General features: G+C 38.4%; 2 protein-coding genes across 12 annotated transcripts in view; one reads left to right on the plus strand and one right to left on the minus strand.

Annotated features, from left to right (window-relative positions):
* Nucleotides 1-21,242, plus strand: part of CCDC148 (coiled-coil domain containing 148) — a 329,833-nt gene that overhangs the window by 300,454 nt on the left and 8,137 nt on the right. For 5 of the 6 annotated variants that reach the window (XM_069577480.1, XM_069577478.1, XM_069577482.1 and 2 more), the window contains one exon: nucleotides 3,764-4,650. The exons of the other annotated variant lie outside the window; for it this stretch is intronic. In XM_069577480.1, coding sequence (XP_069433581.1) covers nucleotides 3,764-3,910 — 147 coding nt within the window. In that variant the 3' untranslated portion in view covers nucleotides 3,911-4,650. Of the gene's footprint in view, nucleotides 1-3,763; nucleotides 4,651-21,242 lie in introns of those variants that run through there. 6 annotated transcript variants of the gene reach the window in all.
* Nucleotides 1-21,242, minus strand: part of UPP2 (uridine phosphorylase 2) — a 98,769-nt gene that overhangs the window by 23,829 nt on the left and 53,698 nt on the right. For 2 of the 6 annotated variants that reach the window (XR_011254527.1, XR_011254529.1), the window contains one exon: nucleotides 16,927-16,984. The exons of the other annotated variants lie outside the window; for them this stretch is intronic. The gene's annotated coding sequence lies outside the window, so the exon portion shown is untranslated. The remainder of the gene's footprint in view (nucleotides 1-16,926; nucleotides 16,985-21,242) is intronic. 6 annotated transcript variants of the gene reach the window in all.

Here is a 21,242-nt window from a genome sequence, read left to right on the forward strand (position 1 = left end):
TTATCATATTCAGAATTTATTTAAGTGCATAATATACATGCTATTAATGAAACAATTGATGATACTGATAAGACAAAGCAGAGGGAAGCTTTCTGAAATTAAAATGAACAGAAAATAATGTATTGGAGCTAATGATAAAATGCTTGCTGTGGAAAAAGGTATTAAGAGATTAATTATTTCTAGGTGCTTCTGAATCATTTTAGTCTGTTTCTATAACAGAGAAGGGATTTTAAGAAGCTTTTTTTTTAGGTGGATGGAAGAGGGAGCCAGGACATATGAATGATTGAATATCATGGAAGTTAAGGGAGAAAGTACCTGTAAATTTTATAAATCTAAGAAAAGCTAAATGTTTAATTATTTTAAAAGCAGGAAACTTTATACATTCATCCAATGACAAATAAATCTAATATGCCTCTATTATGTGCTGCATATGCTAGGGAATATTAATAAAAAGAACAATTTACATATTAATTAGGCAGATATTTATGGAACATATACTGTATCTGCACTGAGCCAGGTGCCAGGGCTGCATCCCGAACAAGATAAACTTGTTCTGTGTGGAGGAAGTGAGCAGGAGAATTGTGTTGGGAAGGAAAGTAGAATGCATGGGAATAACGCCGCTAGAGTGAGATCACCTGCCTTCCTGATAAGAGGGCTGAGGGCTGCAGCAGCAAGAGGAGGGGAGTGAAGACAACGCTGAATGGGAGGCAGAGAAGGCAGAAAAGATGGAACTAAGCTCCATCTTAACTGAGGAATTTTGGCATCAGTAACAGCACTCATTCCAGATAATTTAAACTAAAAACAACAGCAAAACTGAATGGGGGAGGGGTGGGCATAGGAAGAGGGGTTAAGAAGATGCAATAGTATCTCTAGAAGTCAAAGCAGGAAGGCATCTAGGCTTGTAAAGAAGTCAGAAGCTGGAAAGCTTTCAGGTACCTGGGCTGAGGAAATAAGGGTTTGATCAAGCAGAAGAGGGTGAAAAGAGGTCCTTACTTGTACATCTTGGGTGCTGGGAGATAAGATTGCAAACATAAATTTGGGTGAGACTGTGGAAAGTATAGTAGATCTTACTTTCTAAAGACTTTTGACCTATGAGCAGAGGGGAGACTTTGAAGCAAGTGAAGTATATAAAGGCTTCATGTTATAGCAATGTGTCTGAATGGAAAGTTGGTGGAGGTGGAGTTGGGTTCTTTTAAGATGATGGAGACCTCATGGAAGTGGGGTGGAGTCAGGGGAGGGCAGCGTAGGGGGAGGGTGGGATGCGGAGGCATGTATGGCTCTGGCTGAGGAGAGGATAATGAAAGCGAGGGTGATTCTAAACTAGGCAGCAAGTGATATTGAGAAGAGCCTACACTTTGGATTAAAATCCACATCCACTGTTTGCTGGCTGTGTGAACTTGTGTAAGCTGTTAACATCTTTATGTTTGTTTACTTCATCTGTAAAACAATAATTTGTAAGTTTTTTTGTGATGATTAGGATAATAAATGTCAATTGCCTAGAATATTTGGAGAAGGCAATGGCACCCCAATCCAGTACTCTTGCCTGGAAAATCCCATGGACGGAGGAGCCTCGTAGGCTGCAGTCCTTGGGGTTGCTGAGGGTCGGGCATGACTGAGCGACTTCACTTTCACTTTTCACTTTCCTGCATTGGAGAAGGAAATGGCAACCCAGTCCAGTGTTCTTGCCTAGAGAATCCCAGGGAGGGGGAGCCTGGTGGGCTGCTGTCTACAGGGTCGCACAGAGTCGGACACAACTGAGTTGACTTAGCAGCAGCAGCCTAGAATATTGTCTGGCACCTATTAGTAATTCAATAAATTACAATCATTAGGTGGTGCTGCCATTAACCATATAAGAATACAGAAGGAAAAAACAGACGTAGGGAGAGAGCAATTGCTTTGTTCATGTCAGGTTTAGGGTGAAGATGTCTAATACATGCTTGCAAGAAACTACTGGGCTTTCTCTGGGGAGGAGAATTGGGAAAAGGGACATCAGTATGGGAGGCAGATGTCCATTTCACTTGATATATGTTGAAAAAACTATTATAATGAAATGTTTTAAACATCACACATCTGGAGCTGGGGGAGAAATGGTGAATCCTGGAGATAATTAGGATGTCAACAGCACACAGGTGGAGCATGAATCCTTGGAAGTGGATGAAAGTGACCAGGAAGACTCTTTGGGGCAAAAGAGAAGAAACCTAAGTCTAAGACTTAAATATTTTGCTTTGCCAACACAAATTCTGTGTTATTCTCCATTTATATGCATCGTTGCCCCCGTCCCTGTATCTGATCAGTTGCCAAGTTCTATTGATTCTTCCTTTCATAATGTTTTGGACAGTTATCTCTTCTTTGCTACCAGCCAATTTTAGGCATTTATTACTTTATGTCTAGACAATTGTAGTAGATTCTTAAGCACTCTTTGTGCCTCTGTCTCTTGTTTGCCTGCTGCCTTAATTTATCCTGAACTTATAATCAGACATATCTCCTTAGGCAACAGTTCTCATTATATTAGTTCCATTCTGAAAACAGAAACACAACCTCAGTAGCTCCCCAGACTCCATGACATAGATTTCAGGCCTTTGAAATTCAAGTCCTAGTCTTAGAAGTGTCCTTTTCCAATGTTCCCCAATGGTACCGAGTACTCCACCCAGATTACCCTGATCCTAAATTGACCCATTTCATCTCTAAGTTAGCCTATGCCTTCCTTTCTTGCTTGATCTCTCTTCCTCCTCCACTCCCACTCCCAACTTTATAGAAGAATAAGTTGGACCTCAAAGTTAGCTCAAGTTATTCTCCTTACCTGAGGCCATCCTAGCCCCACTGGCACCTGGAGATGTCCCAGTGCGTTCTAGTATTCTGGGAGCGTCTGTCACATGTTGCCATGGACTGCTGTTATCTGTGTACATTCTTATTACCTCTGTTAGTTTAAGAGCTCCTTGAAGGAGGGGCTACTTTTTCAACAGCTTATTATCCCATCCTCTAGGGGGATAATGTTCATGCAAAATGCTTCATTAGCTGAAATCTATATGTGGCTACTTTTTTATCATTGCAAACAGTGTCTGTTGACATTAATATTCATAAGAAGAAGAAATAAAGCCCAATCAGCTATAAATGAAAACAGAAATTGAACTACTCATATGTCTATTCCCACTTAGAATCAGATTGATAGAACCATTTTCTAGTTCTGCTTGAAATAGAAATCTGGCCTTGGAAGAAAAGTTCTGTTGATTGTGTTTTTCAAGTAGTAGCCATGTATTTGAACTTAACTTACATACTGCCAAATGATGGAGAAATTAAAATGTCTGTTTAAAGACAAATATACAAGATTGTGATTTAGGTTATTTTAATTAATGGTTGCTTATATTTTATAATCCCAGCTAACAATAAATAACAAATCAATGATAGTACTGAAAGTAAGCTTCTTTTATCCCATTTTAAAATAATTTTAATGTTTTATTTTGACTAATCTAGTATACAATACTCTATACATCTTATGTTGGAAACCACTGATATACTGAAAAGTGATAACGTCAAAAAAATTTGACCTTTATTTCAGTAAAAATAATCAGAATATGGTCACTGTATATGCAAAATTTATTGTCATCTAGTCATCCATCTAGCAAAATCAAACTATACAGCTTGCAGAAATATGGAACTAAATGATAAAATTTACTTCAGTAAATTTATTTGTATTATTTTATATTATTTGTATTACTTATATTATTTATATATATATAATATTTATATCATTTTATTTCTACAGATAATTTCTGACCCTAGACTTCGTTTTGAGTTAGCACTCCGAGAAGCTGGACTTCATAAAACATTTTATGCCAAAGAGATATTACCAAAAATCAGTCCTCAAAAACCTCCAAGAAAGGATATGGAGTCTACTGTATTTAAAATCTAGAGTTCATCCTCAAATCCTATTATACATAAGCAATATTTTTCTTTGAATACATTTATATGGATAATAATAATTACTACTTTCTAAAAGTTTACAAATTATCAGACGTAGAAGTCGTAGCATCTATTAAAACAATTTTGTCTTTCTTTTATGATTTTTAGAATTTTATGCACTATTTTCCAATCTCTTTTTATGTTTAATAGTACTAAATTCTCCAAAGACTATCAAACTTAGTTATGACACATCTGGAACATATATTATCATTTAGTAAATTATATTTTGGAGGTTGCATTATCCCATGAAAAGAGCTCAAAATAAACATTTGCAAGAATCACAATTTATGCTATTGTTACCTAATAATGTTCATTTCTGCTTGTTATTTCAGAATTTGACTTTTTAATTATGAAAGTTTCATTGTCATTAATACTTCTATTATTTCTCCATTATTCTAAGAGGAGACTCAACCTTTCTCTAAATTTAGAAGCCAGTTTGGTTTACCATGTTTACTGCAAACCAATCATCCAAATAATTTCATTTTGTAAATTAGCCTGTAAGAATAAATTAGAAATTAGAAATAGCAGTTCAAGCCTAGGGATATCTGTTTGGCTTGGGAAAATGCATTTGTATGGTTCTTTGGGAGGAATGTTTTAATATTTAGAATGCTATCAAAATTTCCCTGTTCTCAATTAAATGTCTGGATGATTTTGTAGAAAGGAAGTGATTCAAATAAAACTCAAGCGTAATTTTTTGTTATTTCTATACAATCACACAAATAAAGTAGCTGGTGCTCCACAGCAGGAGATAGTGACACCATAGATCTGATGCTTGTGGTTATGATGAAAATATTAGTTGAAGTTTGGGCAGCAGCCTAGATATGTTCTGGCTATGCCCAAACTCAGACCTTATTAACTTTCTCTGTTTTAAAAAAATAGTTTTAATAATAGTTACATTTATTGAGCACAAGCTGTGTGCTCAGTACCATATACTTTACATATAATGTCTTATTTGACCACCATAACAACCTTATAAGGTTGTCATTCCCATTTTATGGTTAAAGAAATAGATTCAGGAAAATAAAATAATATGCTGTAGGTCCATTGTTTTTCAAACTGTAGGTCATTAAATCAATCTAGCAAGTCCTGATCAGTAAGTAGTTTTTAAATGACACACAAAAAAACATAACCTGAAATCCATGTGTGATTTAAGCTTCATCCCCTCAGTTCCACAAAAATTTGTCTTGCTTGGTTATGCTCTTTCTCGCCTATATTTTCAAGTTTTCCTTCAGCATATACCTATGCTTGAATAAATGCCACTTTAAAAACTGATCTCCATTAACCTCACATTTTCCCCGAGCTTCGAAGCTATTTCTCTGCTCCTCTTCTTAGGTAAACTTCTTGAAGGAGTTGCCTCCTGATATTTAGTTGTCTTCTCGCTTTCTAGTTATGGCTTCCCTGATGGCTCAGATGGTGAAGAATCTGCCTACAATGCAGGAGACCCAGGTTTAATCCCTGGATCAGGAAGATCCCCTGGAGAAGGGAATGGCAGCCCACTCCAGTATTCTTGCCATGGACAGAGGAGCAAATAGCTGGACACGACTGAGCAACTAACACTTTCACTTTTTTCATTTCACGTTCTAGTTACCGTCACTTGTCCTGAGTTAGGTTTCCTTCACCCACCACTGGCACTGCTCTTAGCAAGGTCACCAGTGAACTCCATACTGACAAATCCAATGACCATTTTCTGTTATCATCTTACTGACTTCATGGCAGCATTACAACCTCCCCATCTTGGAACATGTTCCTCTCTTGGCACCTCTATGACATCAATCTGCTTTACCTCCTACTTCCTTAGTCTCTTCTCAGATTTTTTGCTGACTCCTCCATCTCCATCAGTCTCTAAGTTTTGGAGAACTCTCAGATTAGACCTTCTACTTCTATCTTTCTTTATTGTTGAATCACCCAAGGGAAGATGCTTAGAAACACTATATTTTGATTATAATTATTTGAATTACTCTTGTGCAATCATAACTATTGTTCATCTCCATAACGTTTGCAATCCCAAAATGAAATTCTGTGTTCATCCAAAAGAACTTTCCATTGACCTCTGCTAGCTGCTGGTACAGAGAAGGTGATGGCACCTCACTCCAGTACTCTTGCCTGGAAAATCCCATGGATGGAGGAGCCTGGTAGGCTGCAGTCCATGGGGTCATGAAGAGTCAGACACAACTGAGCGACTTCACTTTCACATTTCACTTTCATGCATTGGAGAAGGAAATGGCAACCCACTCTGGTGTTCCTGCCTAGAGAATCCCAGGGTTGAGGGAGCCTAGTGGGCTGCCGTCTATGGGATCGCACAGAGTCGGACACAACTGAAGTGACTTAGCAGCAGCAGCAGCCGCTGGTAACCACTATTCTGCTTTCTGTTTCTGTGAATTTGCCTATTTTCAGTTCAGTTCAGTTGCTCACTCATGTTTGACTTTCTGTAATCCCATGGACACAGCATGCCAGACTTTCCTGTCAATCACCAAATCCCAGAACTTGCCCAAACTCATGTCCGTCAAGTTGGTGATCCCATCCAATCATCTCATCCTCTGTCCATCCTCTTCTCCTGCTTTCAATCTTTCTCAGCATCAGGGTCTTTTCCAATGAGTCAGTTCTTCAGATCAGGTGGCCAAAGGATTGATGCTTCAGCTTCAGCATCCGTCCTTCCAATGAATATTCAGGACAATTTCCTTTAGGATTGACTGGTTTGAGATTGCAGTCCAAGGGACTCTCAAGAGTCTTCTCCAGCACCACAGTTCAAATCATCAATTCTTTAGCACTCAGCTTTCTTTATGGTCCAATTTTCACATCCATACATTACTATTAGAAAAACCATAGCTTTGACTAGGTGGACCTTTGTCAGCGAAGTAATGTCTGTGCTTCTTAATATACCATCTAGGTTTGTCATAGCTTTTCTTCTAAGGAGTAAGCGTCTTTTAATTTCATGACTGCAGTCACCATCTGCAGAGATTTTAAAGCCCAAGAAAATAGTGTCTCTCACTGTTTCCACTGTTTCCCCATCTATTTGCCATGAAGTGATGGGACTAGATGCCATGATCTTAGTTTTTTGAATGTTGAGTTTTAAGCCAGCTTTTTCACTCTCCTCTTTCACTTTCATTAAGAGGCTTTTTAAGGTATTTCCCCAGGCAGGCCCCTTTCTGGCTCTTTAGGTCAGGACATAAACTGTATGAGGTATTTCAGTGCAGCCTACTTCTCTTTTTAGTACCACAGCCACATATAGATTGAAAATCTCTGCAGTGCATAACTGCAAGTACCATGAAGACAGGAAAGATGTCTATTATTCAGTCTTCAGTGTCTTACTGTGCTCAGCAAATGACTTTTCAATCTGAAAAGACTTTGCCTAACTTAATTTTTTTCCACTTTATTTTTTAAATTAAAAAAAAATATTTGCTTTACAGAAAAAAAAAAAGAGGCTTTTTAATTCCTCTTCACTTTCTGCTATAAGGGTGGTGTCATCTGCATATCTGAGGTTATTAATATTTCTCCCAGCAATTTTGATTCCAGCTTGTGTTTCATCCAACCCCCAACTTATACTCTGCATAAAAGTTAAATAAGCAGGGTGACAATATACAGCCTTGACATACTCCTTTCCCAATTTGGAATCAGTCCATTGTTCAATGTCCAGTTCTAACTGCTGCTTTTTAACCTGTATACAGATTTCTCAGGAGGCAGGTAAGGTGGTCTGGTATTCCCATCTCTTTCAGAATTTTCCACAGTTTGTTGTGATCCACACAGTCAAAGGCTTTGGCATAGTCAATAAAGCAGAAGTAGATATTTTTCTGGAACTGTCTTGCTTTTTTGATGATCCAATGGATGTTGGCTATTTGATGTCTGGTTCCTCTGCCTCTTCTAAATCCAGCTTGTACATCTGGAAGTTAGTTCTTGGTTCACATCCTGTTGAAGACTGGCTTGGAGAATTTTGAGCATTACTAATGCGTGAGATGAGTGCAATTGTGCAGTAGTTTGAACATTCTTTGGCATTGCCTTTCTTTGGGATCAAAATGAAAACTGACCTTTTCCAGTCCTATGGCCACTGCTGAGTTTTCCAAATTGGTATTTCATATAATTCAAATTATAAAGTATTTATTCTTTTGTGAATGGCTTATTTCACTTACCATCATGCTTTAAAAATTCATCCATGTCATAGCATGTATAGAATTTCATTCCTTTTCTAGGCTGAATAGTATATATCACTTTTAAAAACCATATTTTGTTCATGTCTCAGTGAACAGTTGATATGTTTTCTCCTTTTGACTATCATGAATATGGCTTTTATGAATATTGGTACACAAATATCTGTTCACACCCCTTGCTTTTAATTCTTTTGAGTATATTCCCAGAAGTCGAGTCACTAGATGATATAGTAATTCTATGTTAAATTTCTTGAAAATTGGTCAAACTGTTTTCCATAGCAGCTGTTTCTTTTTTTATTCCTGACAGCAATGTACAAGGTTTCCAATGTCTTCATATCCTCTACAGCTCTCTAGCACTTGTTATTTTGATTTTGACTTGTTTTTACCAGCCATCCTAATAGGTGTGAATTGGTATCTCATTGTGGTTTAGATTCACATTTACTTAATTATTAGTGACATTAAGCATTTTTTAATATGCTTATTTGATCGTTTGTATGTCTTCTTTGAAGAAACATCCATTGAAATCTTTAGGCCATTGTTTCTTTTTTTTTTTCTTCTAGTTAATCTTGTTTCTGAAATGTTTTTTTTCCTTTAGAATTTTTTCTGCGACTATATCACATAATTTCTGAGTTTCCCAATTCTGATTATTATTTTTTATCTTGTATTATTTTTTTAATTTTTAGATTATAATTCTAATCTGTCTTATGCTGGTGTCTTTCTGTGTTCATTCCTGATCTGTAGGGATGTTATTCTGCTTCTTAATCTGTTTTTTTCCTGTTAGTGTTAAGATCTGATCCTTTTCTTTTTTCATTTATACTTGAAATGAGGTTTTTCTTAACTTTCAGAAGTGGATGTGACTGAAGATAGTTCCTCTAACTTCGTAGTTCTAGAATTTTTTGTTGTGTTTATGCAACATTTTTTTTTTTAATCACAGCTTATTTTCTAGAGATTTGTCTTCCTGCCTTCCCTTACTTTTATCTGGACCTGCTATTTCCTTTGACTGTTATTCCTGTGCTACTTACTTTGGATTCTCTTTGCAGAAATTTTCTCATTATTGTGAGACTTTGTCCTAGAAGTAAGTTTTGACTTGTCAGTCTGGGAATTCATGGGACCCAGACTTCTCTGGCTCCTTTAGACTTTACTGCAAACTCCTATATTCATTTATTATTAGAGAGCGTAAAACTCTTCAGTTTCAGCTGAAGTTTCCAATAAATACTTCTTGACTCTTTTAGGGTTCTCAAGTCCATTTGATAACACTTGGTTTCTTCTGTCCTGCAAAGATGGTACATTGAAGTCTTTTAACTCTCAGTGGTTTACTCCCTGCCCATTCCTATTTTGCGGTATGTGGCAATACATTGTCACCTACTAGTAAAGATTATCACCATGATTTTTGGCTTTGTTCTATTTATTTTTGTTTCTTTTTATAAAATAATTTGAAGAGATTCAAAAACTATGCCACTTCTGTTTCCCAGAATCCCTTCAAACTGCTCTTGATATCCTACCTGCCTTTCCTGTACTAAACATGTTTCTCCCTCAAGCCACCCCCATCAAAGTAATGACAACACCATCCACCACCTTACACAAACCTGTAATCTGGTTGCCACTCATGATGCTATGCCCTGCACTCTCACTTCCAGTACTGCATCTGTCAAGACCTGTTGGAACCATACTGCCAATGGAGAATATTTGCCTTGATTTTTTGGCTCCCTGGCCACACCATTCTCACAATTGAGAAATACCCCATATTATGCATTCATCTTCCAGAGTAGAGGCTAGAGACTCAATTTCCCCAGCCTCTCATAGTATACCACGTGACAATGAAATACACCCATTTGATACTTCACTGTTAGGAGAAAGCAAGAATCTACTTTCTGGCAAGGGTGGTAATGAAGCTCTTAGCTTGGGGTAGAATAATTGCATGCTGCTGCTGCTGCTGCTAAGTCGCTTCAGTCGTGTCCGACTCTGTGTGACCCCATAGACGGCAGCCCACCAGGCTTCCCCGTCCCTGATATTCTCCAGGCAAGAACACTGGAGTGGGTTGCCATTTCCTTCTCCAATGCATGAAAGTGAAAAGTGAAAGTGAAGTCGCTCAGTCGTGTCTGTAGCTTTCATTTATTTATTTTAACTACAGGCATACTTCATGTTATTGTTCTTTATTGTGCATCACAGATATTGTGTTTTTTGGTTTTTGGTTTTGTTTTTTTACAAAATTGAAAGTTTGTGGTAACGCTGCATCGAGCAAGTCTATTGGTGGGATTGTTACAATATTTGCTTGTCTGTGTCTCTGTTTCACATTTTGGTAGTCTTCAAAATACTTCAAATATTAGTGTTATACTTGTGGTGGTGGTCTGTGCTCAGTGATCTTTGATATTACTATTGTAATTATTTTAACACCATGCCCATATAATATGGGAAACTTAATTGATAAATGTGTGTATTCTGACTGCTTCACCAACCTGCTGTTTCCTTATCTCTCTCACTGTCCTTGGGAATCCCTATTCCTGGTGACACAATTTCTTGGTGAAATTAGGCCAGTTAATAATCCTAAGCTTTTAAGTGTTCAAGTGAAAGGAAGAGTTACATGTCTCTCGGTTTAAATAAAAAACTAGGAATGATTAAGCTTAGTGAGGAAGGACATGTCAAAAGTCATGATAGACTGAAAACTAGGTTCCTCATGCCAAAGTCAGCCAAGTTGTGAACACAAAGGAAAAGTCCTTGAAGGAAATTAAAAGTGCTACTCCACTGAACACATGAATGATAAGACAGCAAAATGGTTTATTTCTGGAATGGAAAAGGTTTGAGTGATCTGGATAGAAGACCAAACCACCCATAGCATTCCTTTAAATCAAAGCCTAATCCAGACCATTCATTTATTCTGTGAAGGCTGAGAGAGGTGAGGAGGCTCCTGAAGAACAGTTGGAAGCTAGCAGAGATTGGTTTACGAGGTTTAAGAAAAAAAGCCCTCTCTGTAACATAAAAGCACAAGGTGAAGTAAGTGCTGATGTATAAGCTGCAACAAATTTCCCAGGAGATCTGGCTAAGATAATTAATAAACGTGATGTTACCAAACTGGATCCATTTGCTAGATGTGCAGCAAACTGAATGCCAAGAAACTGAGGTTCACAACTGAGAAAGAATTTATTCGCAAGGTAGCCAAGCAAGGAGACGGAGAACAAGTCCCAGATCCACCTTGGGGTATTTATAGAATAAGCAGGGTGGTCTCAAGCATGGGGAAAGGAGATTGGAGGTATGGAAAGTGGTGAGGGAATCAGTGTTCTGTGCAGCTTCATCTGCGTTAAATGATTCTGCATATTCATAATGGAGATACTTAGTATGATCTAAGGGTGGAGTTTTCTGGCTGTTTGACATCAAAAGACCATTCATTGGGCATCTGAGCAGGCCCAGTTTTAGGGTCATAGTCCCATTTAGCCACCAGCCAGCTCACACTGGGCAGGAGCTGACTCCAAATTTGTATAAAGCAACTGAGCAGTGTGAAGCTAGGAAGGTATGCTGTTTAAAAGAGGAAAAGAGGAAGAAAAAAATATTAACGTGAACTTAATCAATGAAGACACATTAAAAGCAAAGAGGTTTTAACAAGCTGATCCTTTGTTCTTTCATAATGCAAGTTCAAGAATTTCTGTTAGTTATCAGCTTCTGTTAACACTATGGGGCACCGTTTCAGTGTCTACATTAAATGAGAGATTTTCAATGTAGATGAAATAGCCTTCTATTAGAAGAATATGCTTTCTACTTTCATAGCTAGAGAGGACAAGTCCTGGTTGACTATCTTGTTAGGGACTAATGCAGCTGATAAGTTTAAGCCAGTGTTCATTTACCATTTTGAAAACCCTAGAAACCTTGAGTTATGCTCAATCCACTCTTTATGTACTGTATAAATGGAATGACAAAGCCTGGATGATAGCACAACTGTTTACAATGTGGTTTACTGATTATTTAAGCCCAATTGGTGAGCCTTACTGCTCAGAAAAAAAAAAAAAAAGATTCCTTTCAAAATATTACTGCTCGTAGACAATGTCCCTGGGCACCTAAGAGCTCTGACGCAGATGTACACTGAGATTCACGTCTTCATGCCTGCTCACACAGCATCCATTTTGTGACTCATGGGTTTTGTAAGACTATAGCTGCCATAGATAGTGATTGCTCTGGTGGATCTGGGCAAAGAAAATTGAAAATCTGGAAAGGACACACTATTCTAGATACCATGAAGAACCTTTGTGATTCATGGAAAGGGGTCAAGATACCAGCATTAGCAGGAGTTTGGAAGAAGTTGATTTTAATCCTCTTCAATTACTTTGGGGGGTTTAAAGCATTGGTGGAGGAAGTAACTGCAGTTGTGGTGGAAATTGCAAGAAAACCTGAATGAAGCCTGAACATGTATCTGAATCACTGACAAAACTAACAGATGGTGAGTTGCTTCTTATGAATAAGCACAGAAAGTGGTTTCTTGAGATGGGCTTTGCTACTGGTAAAGATGCTGTGAAGACTGTTAATGTTCAGTTACCCAGTCATGTCCTGCTCTTTGGGACTCCATGGACTGTAGCACGCCAGACTTCCCTGTCTTCACTATCTCCTGGAGTTTGCTCAAACTCATGTCCATTGAGTCAATGATGCCATCCAACCATCTCATCCTCTGTGCCCGCTTCTCCTCCTGCCCTTAATCTTTCCAGCATCCAGGTCTTTTTCAATGAGCTGGCTGTTCCCATGAGCTGGCCAAAGTATTGGAGTTTCAGCCAGAGCATCAGTCTTCCAGTGAACATTCAGAGTTGATTTCCTTCAGGATTGACTGGTTTGATCTCCTTGCAGTCCAAGGGACCCTCTAGAGTCTTCTCTAGCACCACAGTTAGAAGCATCAATTCTTCAGCTTTCTTTATGGTCCAGCTCTCACATACATTCATGACTACTGGAGAAACCATAGCTTTGACTATATAGACCTTTGTCAGCAAAGTGTTGTCTCTACTTTTTAATACGCTATGTAGGTTTGTCATAGCTTTTCTTCCAAGGAGCAAGCATCTGTCAACTTAATGGCTGCAGTCACCATCCCCAGTGATTTGGGAGCCTGGGAAAATGAAGTCTGTCACTGTTTCCATTGTTTCCCCCATCTATTTGCCATGTAATGATGGGACCAGATGCCATGATCTTTGTTTTTTGAATGTTGAGTTTTAAGCCTCAACATTCTCCTCTTAAGCTTTTTCATTCTCCTCTTTCACTTTCATCAAAAGACTATAGTTCCTCTTCACTTTCTGCCATAATAGTGATGTCATCTGCATATCTGAGGTTACTGATATTTCTCCCAGTAATCTTGATTCCACCTTGTGATTCACCTAGCCTGACCTTTTGCATGATGTACTCTGTGTATAAGTTAAATAAGCAGGGTGACAATCTACAGCCTTGACGTAGTCCTTTCCCAATTTGGAAATGGCCATTGTTCCATGTCTGGTTCTAACTGTTACCTCTTGACCTGCATACAGATTTCTCAGGAGGCAGGTAAGAAAAGTAAAGTAAGATGGCATTCCCATCTCTTTCAGAATTTTCCAGTTTGTTGTGATCCACACAGACAAAGGCTTTAGCATAGTCAATGAAGCAGAAGTAGATGTTTTTTCTGGAATTCTCTCACTTTTTCTATGATCCAACAGATGTTGGCAATTTGATCTCTGGTTCCTCTGACTTTTCCAAATCCAGCTTATACATCTGGAATTTCTCAGTTCAGGTACTGTTAAAGCCTAGCTTGAAGGATTTTGAGGATTACTTGCTAGCATGTGAAATGAGTGCAATTATGCAATAGTTTGAACATTCTTTGGCATTGCCCTTCTTTGGAATTGGAATGAAAACTGACCTTTTCTAGTCCTGTGGCCACTGCTGAGTTTTCCAAATTTGCTGGCATATTGAGTGAAGCACTTTCACAGCATCATCTCTTAGGATTTGAAATAGCTCAGCTGGAATTCCATCACCTCCACTAGCTTTGTTCGCAGTGATGCTTCCTAAGGTCCACTGATTTTACACTCCAGGATGTCTGGCCCTAGGCGAGTGGCTACACCATTGTGGTTATCTGGGTCATTAAGACCTTTTTTGTATAGTTCTTCTGTGTATTCTTGCTGCTGCTTCTTAATATCTTCTGCTTCTGTTAGAGCCATACCATTTCTGTCATTTATTGTGCCCATCTTTTCCCCTGGTATCTCTAATTTTCTTGAAGAGATCTCTCTCCCTTCTCGTTCTACTGTTTTCCTCTATTTCTTTGCATTGCTCACTTAGGAGTACAAAGGATTTAGAATATAGTTAATGAAGCGCTAGCAGGGTTTGAGCCCATTGGCTTCCACTTTGAAAGAAGTTCTTCTATGTGTGAAATGGTATCAGACAGCATTGCATGATACAGAGAAATCCTTTGTGAAAGGAAAATTTCAGTAATGCAGCAAACCTCCTTGTCATTTTAAGAAATTGCTACAACAACCCCAACCTTTAGCAACCACCACCCTGATCAGTCATCAGCCATCAACATCAAGGCAAGAGTCTCTACTGCAAAAAGATTATGACTCATCAAAGGCTCAGAGGATGATTAGGATTTTTTAGCAATGAATTATTTTCCAATTAAGGTAAAATATTTTTGAATATGATGATTTTATACACTTAATAGACTACTACAGTATAATATAAACATAATTTTCATATACACTAGGAAGCCAAAAATTTTGTGTGACTTGCTTTACTGCAATAGTTCCTTTATTGTGGTGCCCTGGAACCAAGCCCACAATATCTCTGAGGTACGCCTGTGGGTTATTATTTTCCAGCTAAATCTGCCAGCTTGTCATTGTCATCATTGTTATCTCCTCCTCATCTTCCTTCTTTTGCCCCTCCACCTCTCCTCCTCTTTCTTTTAAAAATTGAAGCATAATTGACATATAATTAACTTCAGGTGTACAGCATAATGTTTTAATAGTTGTATATATTATGAAGTGATCACCACAATAAGTCTGATTAACGCCATTACCGTTCTTCTAGTATCTAGCTGTCAGGACGGGTGATGCAGACACACGCACACGGAGCTAGCAGAGCTGCAGCAGGTCTTCAGGGAAGCAGTCTCCTGTGAGGCTTGAGCATCTTCTTTGGCCAGCCCAGAAATTCTAGGAACTATCCAACACCCTTTAATATTGGATTGGCCAAAAAATTCATTTGAGTTGTTCCCCAAGAAATTATAGAAACCCAAAAGTAATGAACTTTCTGGTCAATCCAATAAACTTCTTTCCTATCCAACAAGCTTAAGTCGGTTTTGTTGTTTGCTGCTATGGATGCTCTGATACATTGTTCTTTTTTCCATGCACCAACCACAAAAGTGGTTTTTTCAGTCTCATGCCCTCTTTAGATAAGTAGGTAATCCCTCCATCTCTGTAATCTGTCCTCTTAATTATCATTTTCTTTTTCTCCAAAAAGTAGAATGAAGAGAATATTTCTATGTTAATTTCTTTTTTGTTTTTGCATGTCACATTAATTGCTGAGTGCTATTTTCCACAGCAGTATTTTCGACTCTCTGAAAGGACCTACTGAAAATTACTTTTTCTCTTCTTAAAGAGTTTAGCCCATTTTCCCATATCCAAAGTCCTATATGGTATTTTTATTTTTAAAAAGCATGAAGAGGGTGAGGCTTCCTACATCTGGCATATATTTAGTTATTTTTTTATGGAGACTGCATTTTCTTGGGTTTTATTTTGCCCCCATTTAAACAGCTACATCATCTCTTTAGCTGTGCTTGATTTTAAGCATAGGACACAGAGGTTAAATATGAAATCATTTTGAAGACAAAAGACATTTTTGAGGAAATCTGGAATAATTGAAGGTCTTTTAAGACCAAGACTGCCTAGAGAAGTTTCAAGGAAAAATCTAGGATACAGACTTTTAAAGATCTCAGTCGAATCCCAGAAATGATTAAGTTTGATCTAAGGAGAAAAAAAAATCTGAAAAATGGTTGTTTGTTTTGGAAAAATGGTTGTATATTGGCTGATACATTTGAGGATGAACACTTAATAGATTATTGCCAAGTACTCGAGAGGTCCTGGGGGCAAACTTTTCAGGAATTTAGACATTGAACATTTTGAAACACTGAATATTTCACTTTGAGACATAGTGTGGGACTGGATTATAATACTAGAATTCACAAACTCCATGACTGCTTATAGAATCAAGTCTCAATCATTAGGGAGGAATGTGGCATCAAATCTGTCCTGTTCATATTTTTTAAATCTCTAGAAAGATGATTTCCCCTTTCTACAGTAATCCTCTTTTATTCTGACAAGTGATTGTGTTCTTTTTCTTTCCTACCTCCCAGAGTATTTGATTCTATTTTTTATACTGCTTAACTTGACTTGTTTATTGAAATTATTTAAATATTTGTTCCTAATGTCACTGTAGGCCTTACTAATATTACCATGTATCTTCTTTTGTCCCTCAGAGAATTTATTTTATAAATGGAAATGTAATTGCAGGGAAAGAGTAGTTGCATTATTTTCCTTCTGCTTTGCACATTTTCCCAGACATGTCAATATTACTTAGCACCACATATGCTTTAAATTCCTAATATTTATAAACAATTTCAAAAACAATTTGCTTGCATTTCTTTAGACATTTTATAAATATTGTAGTAATCTGAAATACTTACCTTCACATGTTTTTAAAACAAATGCTAGGGGGATGGAAAGTCCTGTTACTATTGAAATGTTATAAGCTTAGTTTGGGAAGATTATTAGAGGTAATATTTATTTTTAAACTTACTAAAATTAAGTAAAACTTTACTTGGAAGTAAAAATAATTGACTCACTAAGAAAATCCAGTACAGTGGAACATCAAGTTGCCCATGTGGATTGGGACCCTATTACCTGGAAAGAAAAGATTCAGATAATGTGTGCAGAATATTTTTTCATCCATGTTTCACATCAATATAACAGTTATAAATTGACTTAAAAGACTAGCAGAAGAATCAGAACTTCTTTATTTTTATGTTTCTAGACAATTTGCTTTTTTAGCCTACACTTTTAGTCCAAATCTACGGTTTAATTCAATTCAACAAATATTTATTGAAATTATGCATAAGATAAAATAGTCTCTGTAACCATTAAAAAAAAAGAATGAGAATTATGGTGATGGTTGCATAATTCTATGACTATTCTAAAAATCATTGAATTATATAATATAAGTGAGTGAATTACATAGTGTTTGAATTATATAAGTAAAGTATTACAAGAAAAGCAAGGAAAATTACACAAGCTAATGTGAAAAGAGAACCAAAATGCATTGTATAGCTGAGGGGTAGAGAGCAACAACAGAAATTACATATAGAATGATTTCATTTATGTAGAAAGAATAATGCATATTTCTGGAAGGATATGTAAGAAACTATCAGCAACTGTTTCTTTTGAGTAACTGAAACAGAAAATTTTGATAGAATGGTGACTAGGAAAGTAAAACTTTTTCCTCTATACCCTTTTATACCATTTTAATATTTACCATGAGCCTGTATTACTTTTATAATAATGAATATTTTATAGGGTGCTATGTATCAAATGCTGGGGAGTCCAGGAGTTCTAGAGCCTGCACAAACAATCTGCTGTGGCCAGCAGCATCTAGTCAGGCTTCAGGGTGAATAGGGGTCAGTCAGTAAGTGTTGACTCAATAAATGGATGGATGGATGGATGGATGGGCAAATATGACTTTGTTTTTGTATGGGATACTCAACCTAGAAATATTTATCTATATCTCCTCTGGATAAGGATAAATATACATGGTAGAGAGACAAAGTTTATAATCTCTTCTGTTCCTAAAACATGCTCAGAATTTGAGGAGATAAAACGTATACAGTAAAGGCAGTGTACATGAGAGAACCTCAGAGCAAGACACATCTCACCAGTTTCACTAATGTTTGTAATCCAACTCCTTAGCTTCTTGGAACATTGGAACAACTCATGTCTTCTCCATTCCTTCTCTAACCTCCTTTTCCATCTTAGAAATGAAAGGAAGGGAAAAGGTAAACCAGCTGGGGTGGGTCCTAAGGTTTATGTCAAGGAGGAAAGGCAGTTTTATAGTAGACTTACTGCTTGGCATATAAATTAAACCATGAAATTGGGGTGCCAATACTGAGGACTTCTGTGGAGACTATGACCAAGACCACCCTCAGAAAACCTCTGTGGAGAAATGGAAAATCTCCTAGTCTTGGAGAATTCCAAGGACAGAGGAGCCTAGCAGACTGCGGTTCATAGTGTCGTGTAGAGCTGGACATGACTAAAGTGACTTAGCGTTGCAGGCACACAGATAGTAAGTATTTCACCTTTGCCAGTCGTATGATCTCTATTGAAACTACTTAGTTCTGTTGTGGTAGTACAAAAGGATCCAGAGGCAATATGTAAACAATGGGCCTGGCTGGGTTCCAGTAAAATTTGACAAAAACAGGAGAGTCAGTTTTGGCTTCCAGACTGTAGTTTGCTGACCCCTGACCCAGAGCAGCCCCGCATTTTGTGTTTGTATTCATCTACTTCTGTGATGTGGGCTTCCTCTTTGCTTTCTCTCTGTCTCAAGGACTTCCCTAATTTCTTATGAGCCTAATATGACATTTTAAAGTGGTGCTTTTAGGAAATGGGGATATTAGGAGGTGATTAGGTCATGAAGGTAGAGCCCAAATGATACTTGTGCCCTTGAAAAGGGACCCCAGAGAGCTCCTTTGCCCCTTTTGCCATGTGATCCTTTTGTACTACAACAAAACTGAGTACTTTCAACAGAGATCATATGCCTGGAAAAGGTAAAAGACTTACTATCTGCGTGCATGCAATGCTAAGTCACTTCAGTCGCATCCAACTCTATGCTACCCTATGAACCACAGCCCGCCAGGCTCCTCTGTCCTTGGAATTCTCCAGATAAGAATGCTGGAGTGCGTTGCCGTGCTCTCCTCCTGGGCATCTTCTCAATCCAGAGATCAAACCTGCATCTCTTAATGTCTCTTGCAATGGCATGAAGGTTCTTTACCACTAACGCCACCTGGGAAGCCCACTTGCTATCTGCTGCTGCTGCTGCTAAGTCGCTTCAGTCGTGTCCGACTCTGTGCGACCCCATAGACGGCAGCCCACCAGGCTCCCCCGTCCCTGGGATTCTCCAGGCAAGAACACTGGAGTGGGTTGCCATTTCCTTCTCCAATGCATAAAAGTGAAAGTGAAGTCACTCAGTTGTGTCCGACTCTTCCCAACCCCATGGACTGCAGCCTGCCAGGCTCCTCTGCCCATGGGATTTTCCAGGCAAGAGTACTGGAATGGGTTGCTATTGCCTTCTCCACTTGCTATCTAGCCCTTTATAAAAAACTTTGCTGACCCCTGTTCCAGAGGCCCAGGGTGACACTACATAGAGCGAACCATATGAAACAAGCCTGAGCCTTTAGTCTGTACAAAGTGAAGGACGTAAAATGTAGACTCCCCACAAATGGGACATTTGAAATGACTTTACTCTCTGTAAAAGACTTGACCAAGAGAAAGCCCAACTCTTTGCAAAGGACACAGACAAGGAAAACTGGCAATTCTTACATCACACGATTATGACACATTTGAGACAGAGGCAGAGAGAGCCCAAATGAATGGTATTAGTGCCCTTGTAAAAGAGACCCCAGAGAGTTCTTTTGTCCCTTGTGCCATGTGAAGTTTCAATGAAAAGATGGCCATCTATGAACCATGAAATGATTTTTCACAAGACATCAAGTAAGCTGGCACAAAACTTGATCTTTTCAGCCTCCAAACTGACAGAAATACCCTTCTGTTGTTTATAAGTCACCCAGTTTATGGTTCAGTTCAGTTCAGTTCAGTTCAGTCACTCAGTCGTGTCCGACTCTTTGTGACCCCATGAACTGCAGCACACCAGGCCTCCCTGTCCATCACCGACTCCCGAAGTTCACTCAAACTCATGTCCATCGAGTCCGTGATCATTGAGTCAGCCATCTCATCCTCTGTCGTCCCCTTTTCCCCCTGCTCCCAATCCCTCTCAGCATCAGAGTCTTTTCCAATGAGTCAACTCTTAGTATGAGGTGGCCAAAGTACTGGAGTTTCAGCTTTAGCATCATTCCTTCCAAAGAAATCCCAGGACTGATCTCCTTCAGAATGGACTGGTTGGATCTCCCTGCAGTCCAAGGGAGTCTCAGGAGTCTTCTCCAACACCACAGTTCAAAAGCATCAATTCTTCAGTGTTTAGCTTTCTTCACAGTCCAACTCTCACATCCATACATGACTGCTGGAAAAACCATAGCCTTGACTACTTTGTTGGAAAGTAATGTCTTTGCTTTTCAATATGCTATCTAGGTTGGTCATAACTTTCCTTCCAAAGAGTAAGTGTCTTTTAATTTCATGGCACAATCACCATCTGCAGTGATTTTGGAGCCCCCCAAAATAAAGACACTGTTTCCACTGTTTCCCCATCTATTTCTCATGAAGTGATGGGATCGGATGCCATGATCTTCGTTTTCTGAATGTTGAGCTTTAAGCCAACTTTTTCACTCTCCTCTTTCACTTTCATTTTGTTATAGCAGGCCAAATGGACTAAGACATTTGGATAAAGAATGTTTTAGTACAAACTTCAGTTTTGTCTCTTATTATATCTGTGACCTGGAGCGAGTCACTTAAGCTCTCTGTGCCCCAGTTTTCTCACCTATAAAATGATAAAATAATAATCCCTCATAATACAACATAAAAGTGTTGTTGTAAGGATTAAATGAATTAATATTTGCCAAGCATTTTTGGTCCACTGGAGAAGGGAATGGCAAGCCACTTCAGTATTCTTGCCTTGAGAACCCCATGAACAGTAAGAAAAGGCAAAATGATAGGATACCAAAAGAGGAACTCCCCAGGTCATTAGGTGCCCAATATGCTACTGGAGCTCAGTGGAGAAATGACTCCAGAAAGAATGAAGGGATGGAGCGAAAGCAAAAACAATACCCAGTTGTGGATGTGACTGGTGATAGAAGCAAGATCCGATGCTATAAAGAGCAATATTGCATAGGAACCTGGAATGTCAGGTCCATGAATCAAGGCAAATTGGAAGTGGTCAAACAAGAGATGGCAAGGGTGGACGTCGACATTCTAGGAAGCAGCAAACTAAAATGGACTGGAA

Source organism: Ovis canadensis, chromosome 2 (assembly GCF_042477335.2).
Source record: "Ovis canadensis isolate MfBH-ARS-UI-01 breed Bighorn chromosome 2, ARS-UI_OviCan_v2, whole genome shotgun sequence".
NCBI lineage: Eukaryota > Metazoa > Chordata > Mammalia > Artiodactyla > Bovidae > Ovis > Ovis canadensis.